At 39.0% G+C, this 17,050-nt stretch overlaps 3 protein-coding genes across 7 annotated transcripts; 2 read left to right on the top strand and 1 right to left on the bottom strand.

Moving 5' to 3' along the window:
* On the top strand, positions 1 to 4,542 carry LOC113775926 (pto-interacting protein 1). Its single transcript, XM_027320982.1, has 8 exons — positions 1 to 345; positions 1,148 to 1,278; positions 1,622 to 1,869; positions 1,952 to 2,078; positions 2,637 to 2,910; positions 3,360 to 3,492; positions 3,589 to 3,675; positions 4,026 to 4,542. Exons 2-8 carry the CDS (start codon positions 1,194 to 1,196, stop codon positions 4,158 to 4,160), a joined length of 1,089 nt encoding a protein of 362 aa, XP_027176783.1. The 5' UTR covers positions 1 to 345; positions 1,148 to 1,193; the 3' UTR covers positions 4,161 to 4,542.
* A 1,823-nt stretch (positions 4,543 to 6,365) lies between these two features.
* On the top strand, positions 6,366 to 9,273 carry LOC113774920. Its single transcript, XM_027319583.1, has 4 exons — positions 6,366 to 6,642; positions 6,897 to 7,412; positions 7,504 to 8,257; positions 8,349 to 9,273. The coding sequence occupies exons 1-4, from the start codon at positions 6,366 to 6,368 to the stop codon at positions 8,509 to 8,511; spliced, it is 1,710 nt and encodes a 569-aa protein (XP_027175384.1). The 3' UTR covers positions 8,512 to 9,273.
* Positions 9,274 to 12,414: 3,141 nt separating this feature from the next.
* LOC113776452 (dnaJ homolog subfamily B member 6-like) lies at positions 12,415 to 16,422 on the bottom strand. 5 transcript variants are annotated; one of them, XM_027321735.1, is made up of 7 exons: positions 16,280 to 16,422; positions 15,518 to 15,610; positions 15,289 to 15,319; positions 14,328 to 14,354; positions 14,106 to 14,238; positions 13,923 to 14,013; positions 12,415 to 13,021 (listed from the first exon to the last, which is right to left on the bottom strand). In XM_027321735.1, the coding sequence occupies exons 1-6, from the start codon at positions 16,343 to 16,345 to the stop codon at positions 13,959 to 13,961; spliced, it is 405 nt and encodes a 134-aa protein (XP_027177536.1). In that variant the 5' UTR covers positions 16,346 to 16,422; the 3' UTR covers positions 12,415 to 13,021; positions 13,923 to 13,958. The 5 variants fall into 5 exon arrangements, with proteins under 5 accessions (XP_027177536.1, XP_027177525.1, XP_027177572.1 ...); XM_027321724.1 differs by lacking the exon at positions 12,415 to 13,021 and adding an exon at positions 13,118 to 13,439; XM_027321771.1 differs by lacking the exon at positions 12,415 to 13,021 and adding an exon at positions 13,118 to 13,363.
* Between the last annotated feature and the right edge of the window lie 628 nt (positions 16,423 to 17,050).

Raw genomic sequence — 17,050 nt, 5'->3', positions numbered from 1 at the left:
ACGACAAGAAGAAGAAAAGTGAGAAGAAAAAGCGGCCAAACGAGAACAAGAAAGAAGAAAGCAAAGGAAGCCAGCTCTGGTCCATTTTTGCCTTACATCGGTGACCGGTCCATTTGGACGGCTGGGCTCAACCGCAACAGCTGCTGCTGCTGCTCCTCCTCCTCCTCCTCCAACCCATTTCATCCTTACTGCTGCTGCTGGTAAAGTTGGATCGATCGATCTTCTCACAATCAAGAACCAGGGGTGTGTGTGTTTGTGATCTTAGTCACCATAATAACCGCTGCTAATTCAGTCGGGAGGCAGCAAAGAGCTTTAAGCCTCCCCCCGATCCCTGCAGCTTCTCAGGTTCTCTTCCTTCTTTTATGCTAGACTCAATCAATCAATGAAATGCTTTCTCATTCTTGGATGGACCCGTTTTCTTGTTTATTTATCATTGATCTTCTTTCCTTTTTCCCCCTTCATCAATTTTGGGACTTACAGTTGTACTTGGGGATTGATTTTGTCATTGCAACTAACTGCTTCTCTATTCTACTCTGTCGTCCGCTTTCCAGTTTAGTGCTACTACTCAGTTAGGAATCAAACCCACCCACGACATTTACTTAATTGATCGGAGCTATTATCCCGGCACTACTGATTGGATGCTGCTGCTGCTGCTTGGGTTTCTACTCTCTAGTACTAGTACTAGTATAAAGTTAATAAATTGATCAAGGGGACCAGCTCTGTAGCATGATCCTCTTAGATCTAACCCTTCCTATTCCGCACCCTGCTCGTTAAACCAAATATCAACACTGTCTACTAAACGACTGCCTCGCCTTAACTTATTTCTTTTTAATATGGATTACTTCTGCTAGCATACGGATTACTTGTTTTTTTTTTTTAATATATGTTTGAAGACGAGCATTGAGATTACTTCACTACTATGATACAATCTGTTAAAACTATGCCGCTAACTATATTTCAGAGGTCAAATGCATATTGTGTAACTTTTGTAGTCCCGCTCGTGCTTTGAAAGAACAAGCTTTCTTACCTATTTAAGCACGATCATTCTTCTCCAGCACTTATGACTAAGCTTGCATCTTTATGTGTTTACTTATGCTGCCATTCTTTTTTCTGCATGTATTGCGAAACTGGCTTTTGGCCCTTGCAGGAAAGGAAAGTCACCCTGCATAAAATATTTGTTAAATAAACAAACTATGAGCTGTTTCAGCTGTTGTGAAGAAGATGACCTCAACAAACCCGCTGATGGTGGTGGCCATTACATGGTTAAACATTCCGCTGGTAATCTTGCTTGTTCAATTTTCACCTTCACATTTTCTTCTCTGTGCAAAAGCCGCCACTGAGTCCTACTGAGAAAGACAGCAAGTGTGTGGTGTGTGTGTGTCTATAAATATATGTGTCTGTGTGTACATATATATATGTATATATTTCCTTCAGTTGTTGCTTTTATTATCGAATCTTGGTATCTTTATGATGACTTGTCCTTTCTTTTGTATATTCATATGGATATAGCCATCTTTAAGAGATCATCTTGTGTCTACTGCATATATTCGAGGATTATCTGCTGGTGCTTTTATTGGTAGCAAAGAAAGATCAACTTACCTGTGGAATCCCTTTCACATAGGAAATGACGGAGGTTACCATACCACAGAATCTGCATCCAAGGCTCAAGCTGTGAAGGTCCAGCCTATTGCAGTCCCTGCAATTCCGGTAGACGAATTGAAGGAAGTAACTGACAACTTCGGGACGAATTCTTTAATTGGAGAGGGCTCATATGGAAGAGTCTATTATGGAATTCTTAAAAGTGGACAGGCTGCTGCCATAAAGAAGCTGGACGCAAGCAAACAACTGGATGATGATTTCTTGTCACAGGTTTTGTTGAAGTCCAAAATGAATCGCTTGCGGTTGGGAAATTTAGTTAGAGGATTAATACCAAAAAACTTCCATTTTTCAGGTTTCCATGGTTTCAAGGCTAAAACATGAAAATTTTGTTGAATTACTTGGTTATTGTGTTGATGGAAGCCAACGTGTACTCGCCTACGAGTTTGCATCCAATGGATCTCTCCATGATATTCTTCATGGTAGGTAATTGATATTACAAAAACATAACATTTTATAGCATCAATCGATTTCCCTCTCCTGTCTTCTGTGGATATGGACATCTCATGGCAGTATGGAGAGATGCAAGGCTTCTCATTTTATAGCCAATCACATGTGGCGCTTCTCATTCTGCTAACCTTGTGTTAGAATTCCATGCTAAAAAGATCTTACTCAACATGCATACAAACTGAGCTTACTCAACTCGAAGTTAGTAACAATGATGAATAACCTCCATGCTATAAAGAAAACGACTTCATCTTAGTTCTTTTTCAACCAAAGTACCTGTGCCTACATAAGTTTGAAGTTTTTTTTTTTTCACTTCAGTTCCTCTTATTTGGCTCATTTTATTCTTACTCACTCACAAATACCAGGTACTGTGGCAGTATGCTCTCTTAGCCCAGTCTAAATAATTTGTGTTGAGACTTTGTGTTATTTCATTCTTGCATGATGGTTACTCCCTGCATAAAATAGAGGAAAAAGACTATCTGAGGCTATGCTATTACGGCATGGTACATTTTCATAAACAAGTTCTTTCCCAGGAAGGAAAGGCGTTAAAGGAGCTCAACCTGGTCCTGTTCTTTCATGGTTGCAAAGGGTGAAAATTGCAGTTGGGGGTGCCAAAGGTCTGGAATATTTGCATGAGAAAGCAGATCCACACATCATTCATCGTGATATTAAATCCAGCAATGTATTGATCTTTGATGATGATGTTGCTAAAATTGCTGACTTTGACTTATCGAATCAAGCTCCTGATATGGCAGCACGTCTCCATTCTACACGTGTTCTTGGAACATTTGGCTATCATGCTCCAGAGTAAGACAATGTCACATGAATCTCCGTCTTCATCTCCCCCTAATGCCCCCAACTCTCTGTAAGATTTAAGTTCGACAGATGTGGTCCCTGGAAAGTAATTGATTTATCTGGCTCCTGATTTGAATTGTATTTGTTCATTTCTCAGTCAATTGAAAACTTGTTGAATGGTATAGCTGTGTTAATTTCGAAATACGGGTTTTAGTAAACAGATCTCATCATAGGGTCAGTGTCTTTCAAGTGTGCCGTGATTGTTCCCATGTACCAAGCTTAGTAAGCTTTGCATCATTTAAAGCAATATTCAGTTTAGGTCTCAGCAGGAGGCGTTAAAAAATATTACCACCCCAGAATAGGTGACCGTAATCAGCTAGCGTGTTAGCTGCCCCAAGTCCTTGGCTCAAAGTGCGCTGAGAAGGGTGCATCTTTGATACTTTGCTTTTGTGAGCTCGCAGATACGCAATGACAGGACAACTGAATGCAAAGAGCGATGTGTACAGCTTTGGCGTAGTCCTGCTTGAGCTTCTCACTGGACGAAAGCCTGTAGACCATACACTGCCTCGTGGTCAGCAGAGCCTAGTGACATGGGTACTCATTTACTTGTGCCGTCTGTGGATTAAGCTTGAGCTTCTCTGTCTCTGTTTTTTTTTTTTTATTTTTTTATTTAATGATTCTGTTGTGTAGGCCACACCAAAACTCAGTGAAGACAAGGTCAGGCAGTGTGTGGATTCAAAACTGGGTACGGATTACCCTCCCAAGGCAGTTGCCAAGGTAATTTCACTTTGATATGAGATGCTTCTTTCAGTACACATGTAAGTCTGGGTAGTATATTATCAGAGCTTGATTTGGTGAAAAGGCTGAGACTGCTAGAGCAAATATTGGATGCTATCTGAGAATCACGGGTGCACAGACTCCTGATAATGAACTACTGTTAACATCTTATCTACCTGGGATGTCATGTTTATTTGCAGAGAGTCAAGTAAATTAAAGCAGGAGTCCATTTTGCACCAATTGCGTTGCGTTTTTTTTTTTTAAAAGTTTCTTAGTAACTAACATATGGGAAGAAGGTAAAGAGGAAAAAATGAGAGACGATGTTTTGCCATTTTGGCTTTGAAATGCAGATGGCTGCTGTTGCTGCGTTGTGCGTGCAATATGAAGCTGATTTCCGACCCAACATGAGCATCGTAGTCAAAGCATTGCAACCTCTGTTAAATACCAGGCCTGGAAATGCTGCTGGTGAAACTGGTCAAACGTAGATCTGTGGCCAATTTTTGAGTTGCTAATGCTAGACCTCTTCAGGCGAAAATACAGGAGCTTGAGCAAAAGTCTCTCTTTCACTTTCACACTGGATAAGTGTCAAGATATATATATATATATATATCTGCAGCGAGAGAGATTTATTTCCAAGATTTTAAAGTAAATTTTGTACTCGAGAACATCCATCCATCCGTGTTCCTTTCTTCTTCTTCTTATCATTATTATTATTACTATTACCATCGTTGTTGTTGATGTTGCTACTGCTATTTTTGCCCCTCCAGTCCCTGCTGCTCTGCTTACATTTGTTTGTTCATAGTAATAAAATGTATCTGGATGTTGTACTCAAAATGACCCCTTGACAGAGTGATTTACATTAAAGCATATGTGGGTTTACTTTTTTTTTTTTTATTTCGGCCTTTGTTTTAAATAAATAACTATAATACTACTGCTGAGTGCTGCTACTAGTACTAAAATAGAGAGTATTAGAGTGGAGTGGTGCCAAATTAAGAAGTTGAATGGCCTGGCAAAGCCATCCATCCATCCATAGCTACCGTAAGAAGTTAAAGAGTTGAACTTGAATCATCATCATTATTTCTTTTCAGTTTATCCCATAATAATAAGGGTTAATATCAGAAACCTCCCTTGAGGTTTCTTCTAATCACACCTAGCACCCCTCATGTTTTCGAAATCACACTTAGCACCCCTGGAATGACAACTTTGGTATCATTGTCAACCCCTCATTATTTTTGTTCCGCTTTTACCCTCCTTGTGAACTCTATTTATGTAGAGTTAATTTCGGAAACCTCCCTTGAGGTTTTCCCTAAATTATGTAAAACTATTCTGTAATTATGTAATATTTTTTGTACAAAGTGTAACTCTAATTGAACTATTTGTAAAACTTATCAACACAAATACGATTATTACATATTGGACCCATATGTACACTAACAATTTATCACATTTCTATTGTAACGATGTACAAGAAGTTTACATAAAATTATAAAATGTTCAAAAAATGTTACACTATATAGGGATGGTTGATCTAACAACTGTTCCTATCCCACTCCCTAATATTAAATAGTCATGGAGTTTCCAGTGATGTTAACTTTTTGCAATTCCTAAGTGAATAATAACACAATCTGAAAGTATTTCGAAGATGATGGGAATTCATGAGTATATAGCATCAACAAGCAATTTCTACTTGACAATAGGGTATCGCAATATTAATAACTTATAAACTCCATTCAACTAGGATGCACAAAAAGCTATTTATACTACCTTATTTTCACAAAAATGGAAGAGCAAGTTTATTTACAACTACAACCACATATTAAAACTATTGTTGCCATTATGAGAATCCATATTCACATATTTTTTTTTATCTCCGTTCAGATCAATGTAACATTTTTTAAACAATGTGTAACTCTATGTGAATTATTTGTAAAACTTAATAATAAAAACGCAATCTATTATAAAGATGTACAAGAAACTTACATAAAATTACAAAATGTTCAAAACATGTTACACTGTTCAGGCACGATTTTGTAGTGTTACCAAAGTTGGTGGGATGTGAGTTACGTAAATAGAGTTCACAAGGAGGGTAAAAGTGGAACAAAAATAATGAGGGGTTGACAATGATACCAAAATTGTCATTCCAGGGGTGCTAAGTGTGATTTCGAAAACATGAAGGGTGCTAGGTGTGATTAGAAGAAACCTCAAGGGAGGTTTCTGATATTAACCCTAATAATAATTATACAGCGACGGGCCTCTCTAGTCTGGGGAACCAAAGTTAAGTGGCGGTGATCAAATTTAAAGCAACCAGTAACTCATTAAATTTGTTTAATATAATTTCGAAATCTGTTCTTAATTATATAGAGATATATATATATATATATATATATATAAGCGTGGTAATTAGTGGTGGAGTATTTATTTAATAGAGTAGTACGTACTCCCACGATTAGGCCTGGAAAAGCCGGACCGGAGGGACGACGTCGTGGTGGGTGAAAGAAAGAAAGAAAGGTGCCTCCTCCGCCTGATTCCCAGCTTACGCTCGCTCACTCTGATGCTGATGATGTAGTGACAGAGAGACGGACCCGCCATATATATATATATATATATATATATATAGACCGAGAAGAAGAAGAAGAAGAATAAACAGCACACGGCTACTTGTACAGCGCGGCGAAGGCATGAAATCAGGAATGGAGAAGGGTGGTGGCGGAGGTGGAGGTGGAGGTGGGGCGGCGGAAGGGCAGTACAGCGCGGCGAAGACGTCGGTTTGGTGGGACATAGAGAACTGCCAGGTACCCAGAGGGTGCGAAGCCCACGTAATCGCCCAGAACATAAGCTCCGCACTGGTCAAGCTCGACTATTGTGGGCCCGTATCCATCTCCGCCTACGGCGACACCAACCGCATCCCCTCTTCTGTTCAGCAAGCTCTCTCCAGCACCGGCATCGCACTCAATCACGTCCCCGCCGGTATTATTTTACGATTCCCAAATCACTCAATTCCTTCACTTTCTACACACGCGCTCTTTTTTTTTTTCTTTTTTTTTCTTTTTCTTTTTTTGCCTTTTCCTTCCTTCTTCTCTAGTAGTGCTCGCGACTTTGCAATTCACTCCTCCATCAATCTTCATTCTCATCCTCTTAAAATCAAATGAAGAAGTTGCCTTTACATTTTAGCTCCCAGATCCTATAACTAACCATCTTCTCGTCCGTACATTTCTCAACAGGGGCAAAGGACGCCAGTGACAAGAAAATTCTTGTTGATATGCTGTTCTGGGCTGTTGACAATCCTGCTCCTGCAAATTATCTGCTTATTTCTGGTGACCGCGATTTCTCCAATGCTCTCCATCAATTACGCATGCGCAGGTACAACATTCTTCTTGCACAACCTCTACAAGCTTCCGCTGCTCTTGCTGCCGCCGCCAAGAGCGTCTGGCGTTGGACAACCCTTGTTTCTGGAGGTTCTCCTCTTACGCCTGCGGAACTCGGCAATATGTCACGCCATGATTCCTCGCCTGCTTCGCTTTCTGACTCGACCATCCCTGATGCTCGACTATCTACCAAGTTTGTTATTAAAGACCCCCCGAGTCAACTATATATCGCTAGAGCATCAAGTATGCCGTCACGGATGCACGAGAACTCCGGCACCGATTATTCTCAGCCACTAGAAAGCCATCCAGAAATCCAGTTTAAGAAAGCTCCTCATGAATTCTTTGGTTTCAGCTCGGTCTCGCCATCTTCAAGTAGGTCTACCTCCATTTTTTGCTTCAGCTGACATTGGCAATAGCTTTTACAAATGTCAGCTCACTCAATGTCAATGTGCTCCTATTCCAGATAATCTTTTCCAGCCTAACTGTCCCGGTGGTGCTTTTCTCCCTTGTCCTCCAGGGCTTGATGGAATTAGGAACACTGCTGCCTCGTTCCCAAACCCAACCGATATCGCCAAGCTTAATTTACTAGATTGTCCGAAAAATGCTGCTAATTCCAACCAGCAAAGGGAAAAAGATCTTAGGTCCAATTCCATGAAATGTTCAGGTCTAGCTAGCTCATATGGAGCACATAGTTCTTCTGGCGTTGCTTTGCATGCTGGCCCGCCAACTTATTATAATTCGGGAGATAACAAGTATAATCAGAATCCTGCTTTACCCTGTCCAATCTCGCCCTCGGTAACACTTACACCACGAGCTGCTCCAAGTAATGGGAGTGTTTGGGGGAGTGAAGGATGCCAGCCGCCGCCTGAATATGCTCGGGGCCTTGTAGGAGTTATCTTACTGGCCTTGAATACACTTAAGGTGGAAAAAATTATCCCTAGCGAAGCAAACATAACCAGTTGCATACGCTATGGCAATCCGAAATTTCGCAACATTGATGTAAGAAAGGCCTTGGATTTTGCGCTTGAGCAACAGATGATTGTAAAGCAAAATCTAGGAGACGTACAGCTATATGTTGGTAGGCTTGAGAGGTTATGGAAGTGTGTCAACCCCATTGATAGTAACACCAAACAGTATCCAAAACCGATGTGGGACGTGATTCAGCAGTTCCTTGCTTCTTCCTATGGACGTTCAGCACTGATGGCTTCTGAGAGCAGGTAATTGAATTGCATTTCGGTATGGTGGTGATACAGTTTAAACATTCAAATGTGTGAGCTTCACTTCAATGTTGCAAGCTTTGCTGTCCAGGTATGAAGCAGCTTTGACTCTGAAAAGTGGATGCTTGAAAGATTTGTCACTGGGTGAGGTACTTCAGGTTTTGTACATGATAATCAACGTCAGGAGGTGGGTAATAGTTGCTCAATCGGGATGGCAGCCAATCACTGTCACTCTTCCAGAAAATCAGGCGTGATTGATTTGATTGAGAGATTGTATCGCATCGTAACAGGTGTTTTGCATACAAGGTCAGTTAGTCTGGAACTGAAAGACGGGTTCTCTTTGATGCAAAATTTATGAACTGGTAACAGGTACAGCACGACATGTTACAAGTATTACGAAGTATGTGGTACAGGTATTCTTCCCTGGTCATTCGTTTTAGAGTTTAAGATTCCAGACATTATTATTGTGAACCTAGACCTTAAACAAATTAGCACATACTAGTAGTATTTTTACCTCAGGTGTCTAAAATTCTCAAATTAGCTTTGGAACTTTATGGAATGCCTTCATCCGGCATAAGATTCTTCACTGTGATAAAGCTGTGAATACCCACCCCATTAGGATAAATTACCAATCTGGTGAAGGATTTGTTTTTAAAAGTTGCTAGCTAAACTATCTGGAATCTTAACAAGGGAAGGGTATTTTCAGTGGGAGCCGGGTTTTTTTTTCCTGCATGGATAAATCTGATGAGATTTATTTATGGGATGATTTTGGTGTCATGCTCATTTTCGCTTGTGGTGTCCTCCTACATGTTGCGTATGGGAAGCTGGGCAAGATCTGAGTGGGGTATTGTTTTTGCTGTGCAACGAGAGGTACTCTTAATTAATGAAGGGGTTTCTTCAAGTGTCAAAAACTCAAAAAAGATGGTGAGAAGATGTCAAATAATACGTCTTCTTCCGTTGTGGGCTTGTAAATGCGTTTTGAATGCACTTTTTATCTATCTTACTGCTGAATTTCATTTTTTGGGCCTTGAAGATGATTTTGATGTTGTGTGATTTTTGACTGTAAACGCTTAGCAAGAACCATTGTACTACTGGGCTAGTCTTGGAATGGGGAGGTGACCTGCTTCTGCAACTATTTATAATCACATCCAAACCCAAGTGCCAGCCAGCCTGGGAGAGAAATTGGTAATTGATGGATAAAGCTTCGTTTAAGTTCAGACTTCAGTGAGAGCGAGAGAGAGAGAGATGGTAAGTAGCTGATTGATTTGTTGATCGTTGAAGTTCATACATGATTGATATCCCATTCAACTAATAATGGGACCACGTCATTGCCCAGCTCGTATTCTTCTACCGTGTCCCGGGGGTCGACGTTGATTAGATCATCAAAGTTAAACATCATTTTTAATTCATTCCTCTACTTTTAAAACCAAATCTAACTTATAATCATCATATATATTTGTTTAAACAACTTATAATATGTTAAAAAATTGAAGTAAGCTAAAAATAACCAAATCATCATTTTATCTAAAAAACTTTATATTAGTATATGGGGAACGGAGCATGTAAACTCCCGTTCCGTCCCAGGAGGGACTCCTCCGTGGAACGGGCCTGTGTCCCCGTTGCCACCCCTAGTTAAACCAAACTCACTAATACAGGATTTGAGTTCAAATCTAAAATTATACAGTTGAACCCTGACAAATTGTAAGTCATATACAGTACCCACTCTCCTATTTTGTTTTCGCTGCTTCCTTTCTCTCTCTCTCTCTATATATTTTTTTACAGAAACATTAGAAATACTATTGATATCAAAACAAACTATACAATTTTAAACAAAGGCTCATATTGAGTTTTACAAACGTGTACTTAGACATTGAGAATTCAAGTATTCCTCATTTTGTACTAACTTAGTAGAATAAAAGCTAATTATACTACTGGTCGTTCTATTTTGGTGAGATGCCAAGCCAAATGAGTATTTCATAAACAATAATGATCCTAACATTTGGATGTCCTCCATTTGAGCAAAAAGTTTGATGTCTTTCACTTTGTTCGCCTTCAAACAACGCAGCAATTGAGAAGATGAAACTTGCACATTCACGTCTCGCCAATGTTTCTCCCTTACTTTACACAATGCTTGTTTGATCGCTTCACCATAATCCAACACACTATTCCCTGTGCTTCTTTCCCTGGTGGCCCAAGCTACATGTCTATTATTGGCCTGAATAGCCACTATTCCAATTCCTAGTGGCCTTCCTTCATCCTGCTTGCCTACCTCCACTACAATGTTCATCAAGTTCCCTTCATCATTGCTGTTCTGTCCTTACTCATTCCCTGATATTGTTTTCTAAATGCTCACTCGTTTGTCTTTTACATGAGCTTCTGTAAACTCCAGCCACTCTAGATGAGTTTTCTGTACAATTTCAAAGGTGTGACTGTATCTACTATTGAACACCTTCTCGTTGCTAGCTTTCCACAGTTGCTAAAGAATGTTAACAATGAGTACTTGGTGGTTATCTCCTTCTGTCCTGCTTGTAGCTTCCATCAGACCACTCCGCCATTTATTAAAGTTTCCTCTGTGATCTGCAAGTGCATCCCAATGCAATGGTGCCAATCTCCACACATTCTTTGCTTGATTGCAGAAAAAGAACAAGTGCTCCACCGTTTCCTCTTCTTCCCCACATATCTTACATAGTGGCTCCCCCATTCTGATCCCACAATATATCAGTTCATTCACTAGGGGAGCTTTGTTCAAACACTTCCACATGAAGGTCTCTAATTTGCTCTTAATGTTCAGTCTCCACTTCTGCTTCCACTCCTTATCTCTTTGTCCAGTGATGCTTGATTCCCCTTGCCATCTGAGTTCCCTCTGCGTTATTTCCTTTCCTTTACTCAAAGCCTTGTAAGCTGACTTGACAAAATATTGACCATTATTGTTCTTAGTCCAGAAATTGCAGTCTTCTCTTCCTGCTAGGCTAATTGGAATCTTCAAAATTTCTGCAGCATCCTTTCCATTGAAGGTTCTAAAAATCAGATGTTTATTCAATTTGAAATTAGTTATCAGCACCTCCACTTTTTGTAATCTGCAGTTCTAAGGCTTGCTGGTTGTTGGTTTCCCATCTTTATTGTTAGGAATCCGTCTTTCCAGATTCAAGTGCTCGCCATTCCCTATTCTTCTCCAAGTGCTTTTCCCTACTTCCTCTCTTACACTTGTCAGGCTTTTTCAGATCCAGAAGGCTGTTTGATTCACTTTGCATTGGAATATTGAGCTGTCTGGATAATACTTGGCCTTCATAATCCTGCTTACCAACAGATTGGGGCATGATACTAGTCTCCAAATTTGCTTTGTCGAAAGTGCCTTATTAAAATCCTGTAGGTCCCCGAATTCCAATCCCCCTCTAATCTTGTCCTTAGTAAGCTTATTCTAGGAGCACCACCAATGCATCTTGCTCCTGCCATTCTCTTCCCCCCACCGGAATCTAGCCATCATAAAACTTATGTCCTTACATAACCGATGTCCTCTCTCTATTATTGCCTGTTGCTAATTTCAAGCGTTACTACAGTGCACAACCATTTTGTCCGCTTCTTTAAGAAACGCATAATCGCAACGCAAGTACTCTTGTCCTTTCTTGGGCATATCTTAATTTGCCAATTTACCGCTGCTTCCTCTCAATATAAGACTTTGTTTCGTTGACTTAGGAATTACCACATGCTGTGAGAACCATCTCAACAAACTTTTCTACTCCTGTAAGCCAGACTACTAGGTACTAGGACTGCAGTCATTCGTTTGTACTAGGATTTCAAACGAATCGAGTCAAGTCTCAAGTTAATCTTATCAAGTTCGATCTCGAATTCAAGCTTGAAGAGTTCTCAATGTAAAGTTCGAGATCGACTCATATTCGAGCCGAGTTCGAGTTTTAAAAAAATAAAAAAAAATAGTTATTTAATTTTTTAAAAGTAAATAAAATGATAATTTTTCTAAACAAATAATAAAATATTATATATATAATTTCACTTTAAAATAAAAAATAAAAATGAAAATATATAAAATCAAATCGACTCGTGAGCTAACAAATTAAATATCTTTGAACTCAAATTCGAACTCGAGTTCGACTTGATTAACTTGAAGTCGAATTGAACTTTGACTTGAGCTGCTCGAATTGAGTTATAACTTGAGATGCTCATGATCGGCTCTACTCATGTGCAGCCCTAGTTTGTACAACACAAAAAATGCTTAGGTAGGATTATTATTTTGGGATAATATCAGATACCTTCCTTAAGATTTTTCCTAATATCACCTAACACCCCTAAGGTTTCAAAAATATCACATGGTATATATTGTAACCACGTGATTTTCCTCATGCATTACGATCACCTTCATGTCAACATGCATCATTATTTCATCGCGACACTAAAATATGTGACATGGTTAACAATTGAACTTGGAGACCCCTAAAACTAATTGAAACAAGTTTTTTTTTTAAAACAAGTATGCTAACTATTTACTTATGCACATTAGAGAGGATCAGCCACAGCCTAAGGAAACACCTAGCTCTAAAACTAAGTCTAGATGTTTCCAGTTGCCTGGTTAGTGGTCTCCAACCAACAACAATGCTTCTAATATCCCAAAGGATCTCCTTTATCACCCTTGCTGGCTCGTCCACAACTTATTTTAATTTGCTAGACTCCTGTTCTTGATCAGCATAATTTTCACCTTATCTCGATCCGCCATATCTCCGGGCCAACATCACACAGCCAAGATCTTCCACTCTAGATGATTAATATTGCAAGTGAAAAAAAAAAAACTTGGTAAATATATATGTCAGTTATTCATTGCATGACATCATCCACAGCCAAAAGAATGTGTGAACCAAAAATCTCGCAGAACAATTAAACTGAAAAGGCCAAACAATGAATAGAGGTCTAACCCCAGATCAAAATGTTCTCTTAAATCCCACACAAGAATGAATTACTCTTACAGCACAACATGCCCTCTAATAACAAACACCTTAAACATTCCCAGCTACTTCAGTGCACTGGTTCAAACAAAATTGTTGAAGGCTATGGAAATTGACTGAAAAACGGAGAAACAAACTGCCCAACCCACACAAGCTGCGTGGAACACACCAAAAGAACATAAGGCACCGAGTATGAATTCTTGAGCACAAACCATCAATCTCTTCGGTTGCTTTCAACAATTATGAAGGGCAACAACAGCAAATACATTCCAATTAAGACCGACGAGATAATCCTAAATGTGAAAAAATGAAGGAATAGAAGACAGCAACTAATTGGTCGAACTCTGGATTTTCAGATACACATACAAAAGGTCAGGTAATAGTGTAGATACCACCTTCCTTTTTTATTTTTATATTCCTTGATAAAATCACTATCAAGATTTCAGATTTTCCAAATGAAAAAAAAAGGGGCCAAAACACCAAATAGTTGTCAAATGGCCCTTATTAGTCTTAGGTATAAAGTAGTTTTTCAGGCTCAAATTTTGCAATAATGAATCCTATTGAGAGCATTAATTTGTCAGAAGATTGTATCCCTATTCAACTGAAGACAATGACAACCAAGTATATGGTTGGTTTGCACCAACACCTTAGAATTGCAAAGACAGCAGAAAATGAACTTCTAACATGTAAAAGTTTTGGACAAGAACCCATACACTGCTAAAACGAGATGGTCTGCCTGGTGGTTATGATCAAGGCAGAAAAGGGTTATGAGAAGGATAAGCCTCCTTTTGTCGTTTGTAAGACCTGATGCATATCATAACAAAGTATATAACCACTTAGACCAACTCAGTAATTTAATTAACTAATGAAGATCTTTATCATTAGATTCTGATAACCTGGTAACAATTGATCCTCCAAAAGCAACAGTGCTCAGAACAATAAGGAGGAAGGGAGCAGCAATCAGAGCGCGATGCCCCCCACTGCCACATGCTCTTGGAACTCCACTTCTCACAACTTTTGAATATGATGCTGATCATGGATGAGAATACATTTACCAGATAAATAACAAGTGGGAGAGAAAAAGTCTTACACAATTCATTCAATGGCCAACATGTTACCCTTGTGTAAATTTTCTTGTTTACCACCTGCAAATCCCGTGGGAGCGAAATATCTCATATTCTCACCGACTCAGAGTTCTAGAGATTAATATATTCAATCCAATAATGCAGTCAAGTTGTGGCGTCAATAGTTGTTTGTGTACCCCAGATATCCCCACACCTCAATTTAGCACAGATCATGACAAAAGCAGCTCAACAAGCAGAATATGGCTTTTCAAGAGGTAACACCCAAAGGAACCATTTTGTCCAGCATAATTATGGAAATTATATTAGGATCTGCAAAGTTTTGGTGAACTGTGAATAACAAGGGCTCGAAATTTCTGGCTAGTGATTGAAGCATTGACACATTATTAGTACAAGATATCAGATCCTAGTCGGTTAGGATGATCCACATCCTTGGTTTTATCAGCCTTTAGTGAACAAATAGTTCTACACTAGGGGCAGAGCAGTTTATAATTATGTTTGGTAAATTACACATTCCACCTTTCCATATTCTAAACCCAAACATGTAGTGGTACTTTTTAGGAAATTATCAAAATTTAAGTAGAAAAGAGAATTCAAATGAAATCTTGGTTGTCACAGGTCAAACTTGAAAGAGCAGCAGAAGTTTGCATTAGAAACGCAAGAAAGAGCAAAACTAAGTACAGACAACCAAATAGAGTCATGAATACTGGAAATTTAGACAGCGCTTCGGATTATTGACCAGGTAAGCAAATAGAGACTTGAGGCTAGGAGCAGGTACTTAAAGATGAATCTAGAACCCTTGGGTTCAATGTCCATCTTATGTGTCAGCTAAAATCTCCTTATTTACATAGCACGAGATTTTGCAAGAGAAATGTGTAAAACTGTAAAATGGAAATAATCCAAAAAACTAATCAGAGAGAGTGGATGAAAAGATAGGAATAGGTATATCCGGAAAGCAAAGACAGAGAATAAAAAAGTAAAGAAAAAGGGGAAATACCAGATCGAAGGCAAGCATAAGCTTCTGATATCTGCATTTGGAGGGGGGGAGAAATTAAGGAGACGGTATAAGAACTAGCTGCTACAGGGGAAAGCTCATACGATGGGATAGCAAGTCTCGGGAAAAAGCTGCAAACCTTGACAGACACCAAAAAAAAAAAAAGAAAGAAAAGAAAAGCAGTACTGGGTATTTACTAGCACTAGGCAAGAGCAGTTAGTAGTAGTGTTACCAACTTAAAACGATGCTCAGCTTTGGATTTGAGATGAGGAGGAAAGCGATCAGGATGAGTGTCCCAGACCTTGGACTTGTAAGCAGTTTTCACCTGCAGCAACGTAGTACTAGTACATTAATTTCATCCACTACTATCATCAAAACATTCAATTCAATGGAAAAAAAAAATGATAGAAAGCTACTAACAGTTACAACTGCTGCTGCTGTACCCTTTATTAACCCACTAATCTAATTAAGGAAGAAGAATGGGGATTACTGCTAACTACTCTCTCTAACTGTAGGTTATTCATCAATCAAGATGTAGTCCGTCCATCCATCCATCATCTATTCCTGAATCAATCATGAGCGATACTGCCATTCACTAATTCCGTACAAAGTAAAGCAGTACATAAACCCAACAAAGAAGGAGAGACCGAGAGAGAAAGAACAATAAGTACGGAGTAGTATCCCTCCACTTCACTTGCCATTAAAACCAAACAAAAAAAAAAAAATTACAGGTATTAAAGGCACAATAACAGCAGTAGTACAAGAAAGCTGAACAATAAGGGATCTCAAAAATTTTATAGCGACTACCAGCTAGCTACTTGGCTAACCACAATCATAGATAGAATGGTCCGATGACGAATCTCGAATTGGATGGCAGCCGAATAGAATTCAAAAGTACAAGGAAGGAATTGGGGCCAATTCTACATACATGCTTGCTCAATTAATATAGTAATGACCAAACCGGCTGATGATTATGGAATTCGAATCCTCCTACCTGGGATGGAGAGGGATGAGAGTGAGGAGGAAATCCTAGCAGCAATTTGGCCTCCTCTCCCTCCATGCCTTCTTCTCGTATAGTCGTATACCCCTCCCCTCCCGTTCCTTCTAATTTTTTTCTTTTGTGTTGTTTAGTAGTACTAAATGGTACTGGTTTGTTTGAGCCTGGATTCTCTGTCGAATATTTCGTGTCAATTTTTCTATTTAATGCAAAATTATATAGTTCTACTTATTATATCTGTTGATATGGTACATATAAAAAAGAAGGACGGTTTGGCTCCCTTATGCTTCTTCTTCTTTCTTCTTTTTTGGGTTTCACTTAAGCCCTGGGACTTGGCTGTGTCAAAGCATTTTACTCTGATTGTGATGATTTGGCTGTATCAAAGTAATCTTGTTCACTTTTTAATGATATTAACTCCCTTTAAATGAATTTTACTTGTTAGAAATTAGTTCTTATGCTGGAGGCAACCAAACAGTCTTTCTTTTTTATGTGTCACAGTAATAGATATAATAAGTAAAATTACGTAATTTTATATTGAATAAGAAAATGGATATAAAATATGGGACAGAGAATCCCGACTCAGTTTGGTGGACCTTGACACTCTCGAAGAGTTGATGGACTTGCCCCAGAGTCTTCGTGTAGAATCCTGTGTTTGGGTGACTAAACCTTTTTAGTATGGGTGACTAAACCTTTTAATGTTTAGTCAAAATATTCATTCCACTACCTTAAAACAAAACAAAAGTGCAAGTTATTTTTTTTTTTTTGGTA

Source organism: Coffea eugenioides, chromosome 1 (genome assembly GCF_003713205.1).
Source record: "Coffea eugenioides isolate CCC68of chromosome 1, Ceug_1.0, whole genome shotgun sequence".
In the NCBI taxonomy this organism is placed as follows: Eukaryota; Viridiplantae; Streptophyta; class Magnoliopsida; order Gentianales; family Rubiaceae; genus Coffea; species Coffea eugenioides.
Note: the sequence above shows the minus strand (reverse complement) of the source record. Positions and strands in the feature narration are given on the sequence as shown.

Excerpts from the sequence above, each read along its gene's own strand:
- LOC113775926 (XM_027320982.1), top strand. The coding sequence starts at position 1,194 with ATGAGCTGTTTCAGCTGTTGTGAAGAAGATGACCTCAACAAACCCGCT. Across the intron at positions 3,493-3,588 it reads AGCAGAGCCTAGTGACATGG|GCCACACCAAAACTCAGTGA; the intron begins GTACTCATTTAC and ends TCTGTTGTGTAG. Across the intron at positions 3,676-4,025 it reads CTCCCAAGGCAGTTGCCAAG|ATGGCTGCTGTTGCTGCGTT; the intron begins GTAATTTCACTT and ends TTTGAAATGCAG.
- LOC113774920 (XM_027319583.1), top strand. The coding sequence starts at position 6,366 with ATGGAGAAGGGTGGTGGCGGAGGTGGAGGTGGAGGTGGGGCGGCGGAA. Across the intron at positions 6,643-6,896 it reads ACTCAATCACGTCCCCGCCG|GGGCAAAGGACGCCAGTGAC; the intron begins GTATTATTTTAC and ends ATTTCTCAACAG. Across the intron at positions 7,413-7,503 it reads CTCGGTCTCGCCATCTTCAA|ATAATCTTTTCCAGCCTAAC; the intron begins GTAGGTCTACCT and ends CTCCTATTCCAG.
- LOC113776452 (XM_027321735.1), bottom strand. The coding sequence starts at position 16,345 with ATGGAGGGAGAGGAGGCCAAATTGCTGCTAGGATTTCCTCCTCACTCT. Across the intron at positions 15,611-16,279 it reads CTCATCCCTCTCCATCCCAG|GTGAAAACTGCTTACAAGTC; the intron begins GTAGGAGGATTC and ends ACGTTGCTGCAG. Across the intron at positions 14,014-14,105 it reads GGAGGATCAATTGTTACCAG|GTCTTACAAACGACAAAAGG; the intron begins GTTATCAGAATC and ends GATATGCATCAG.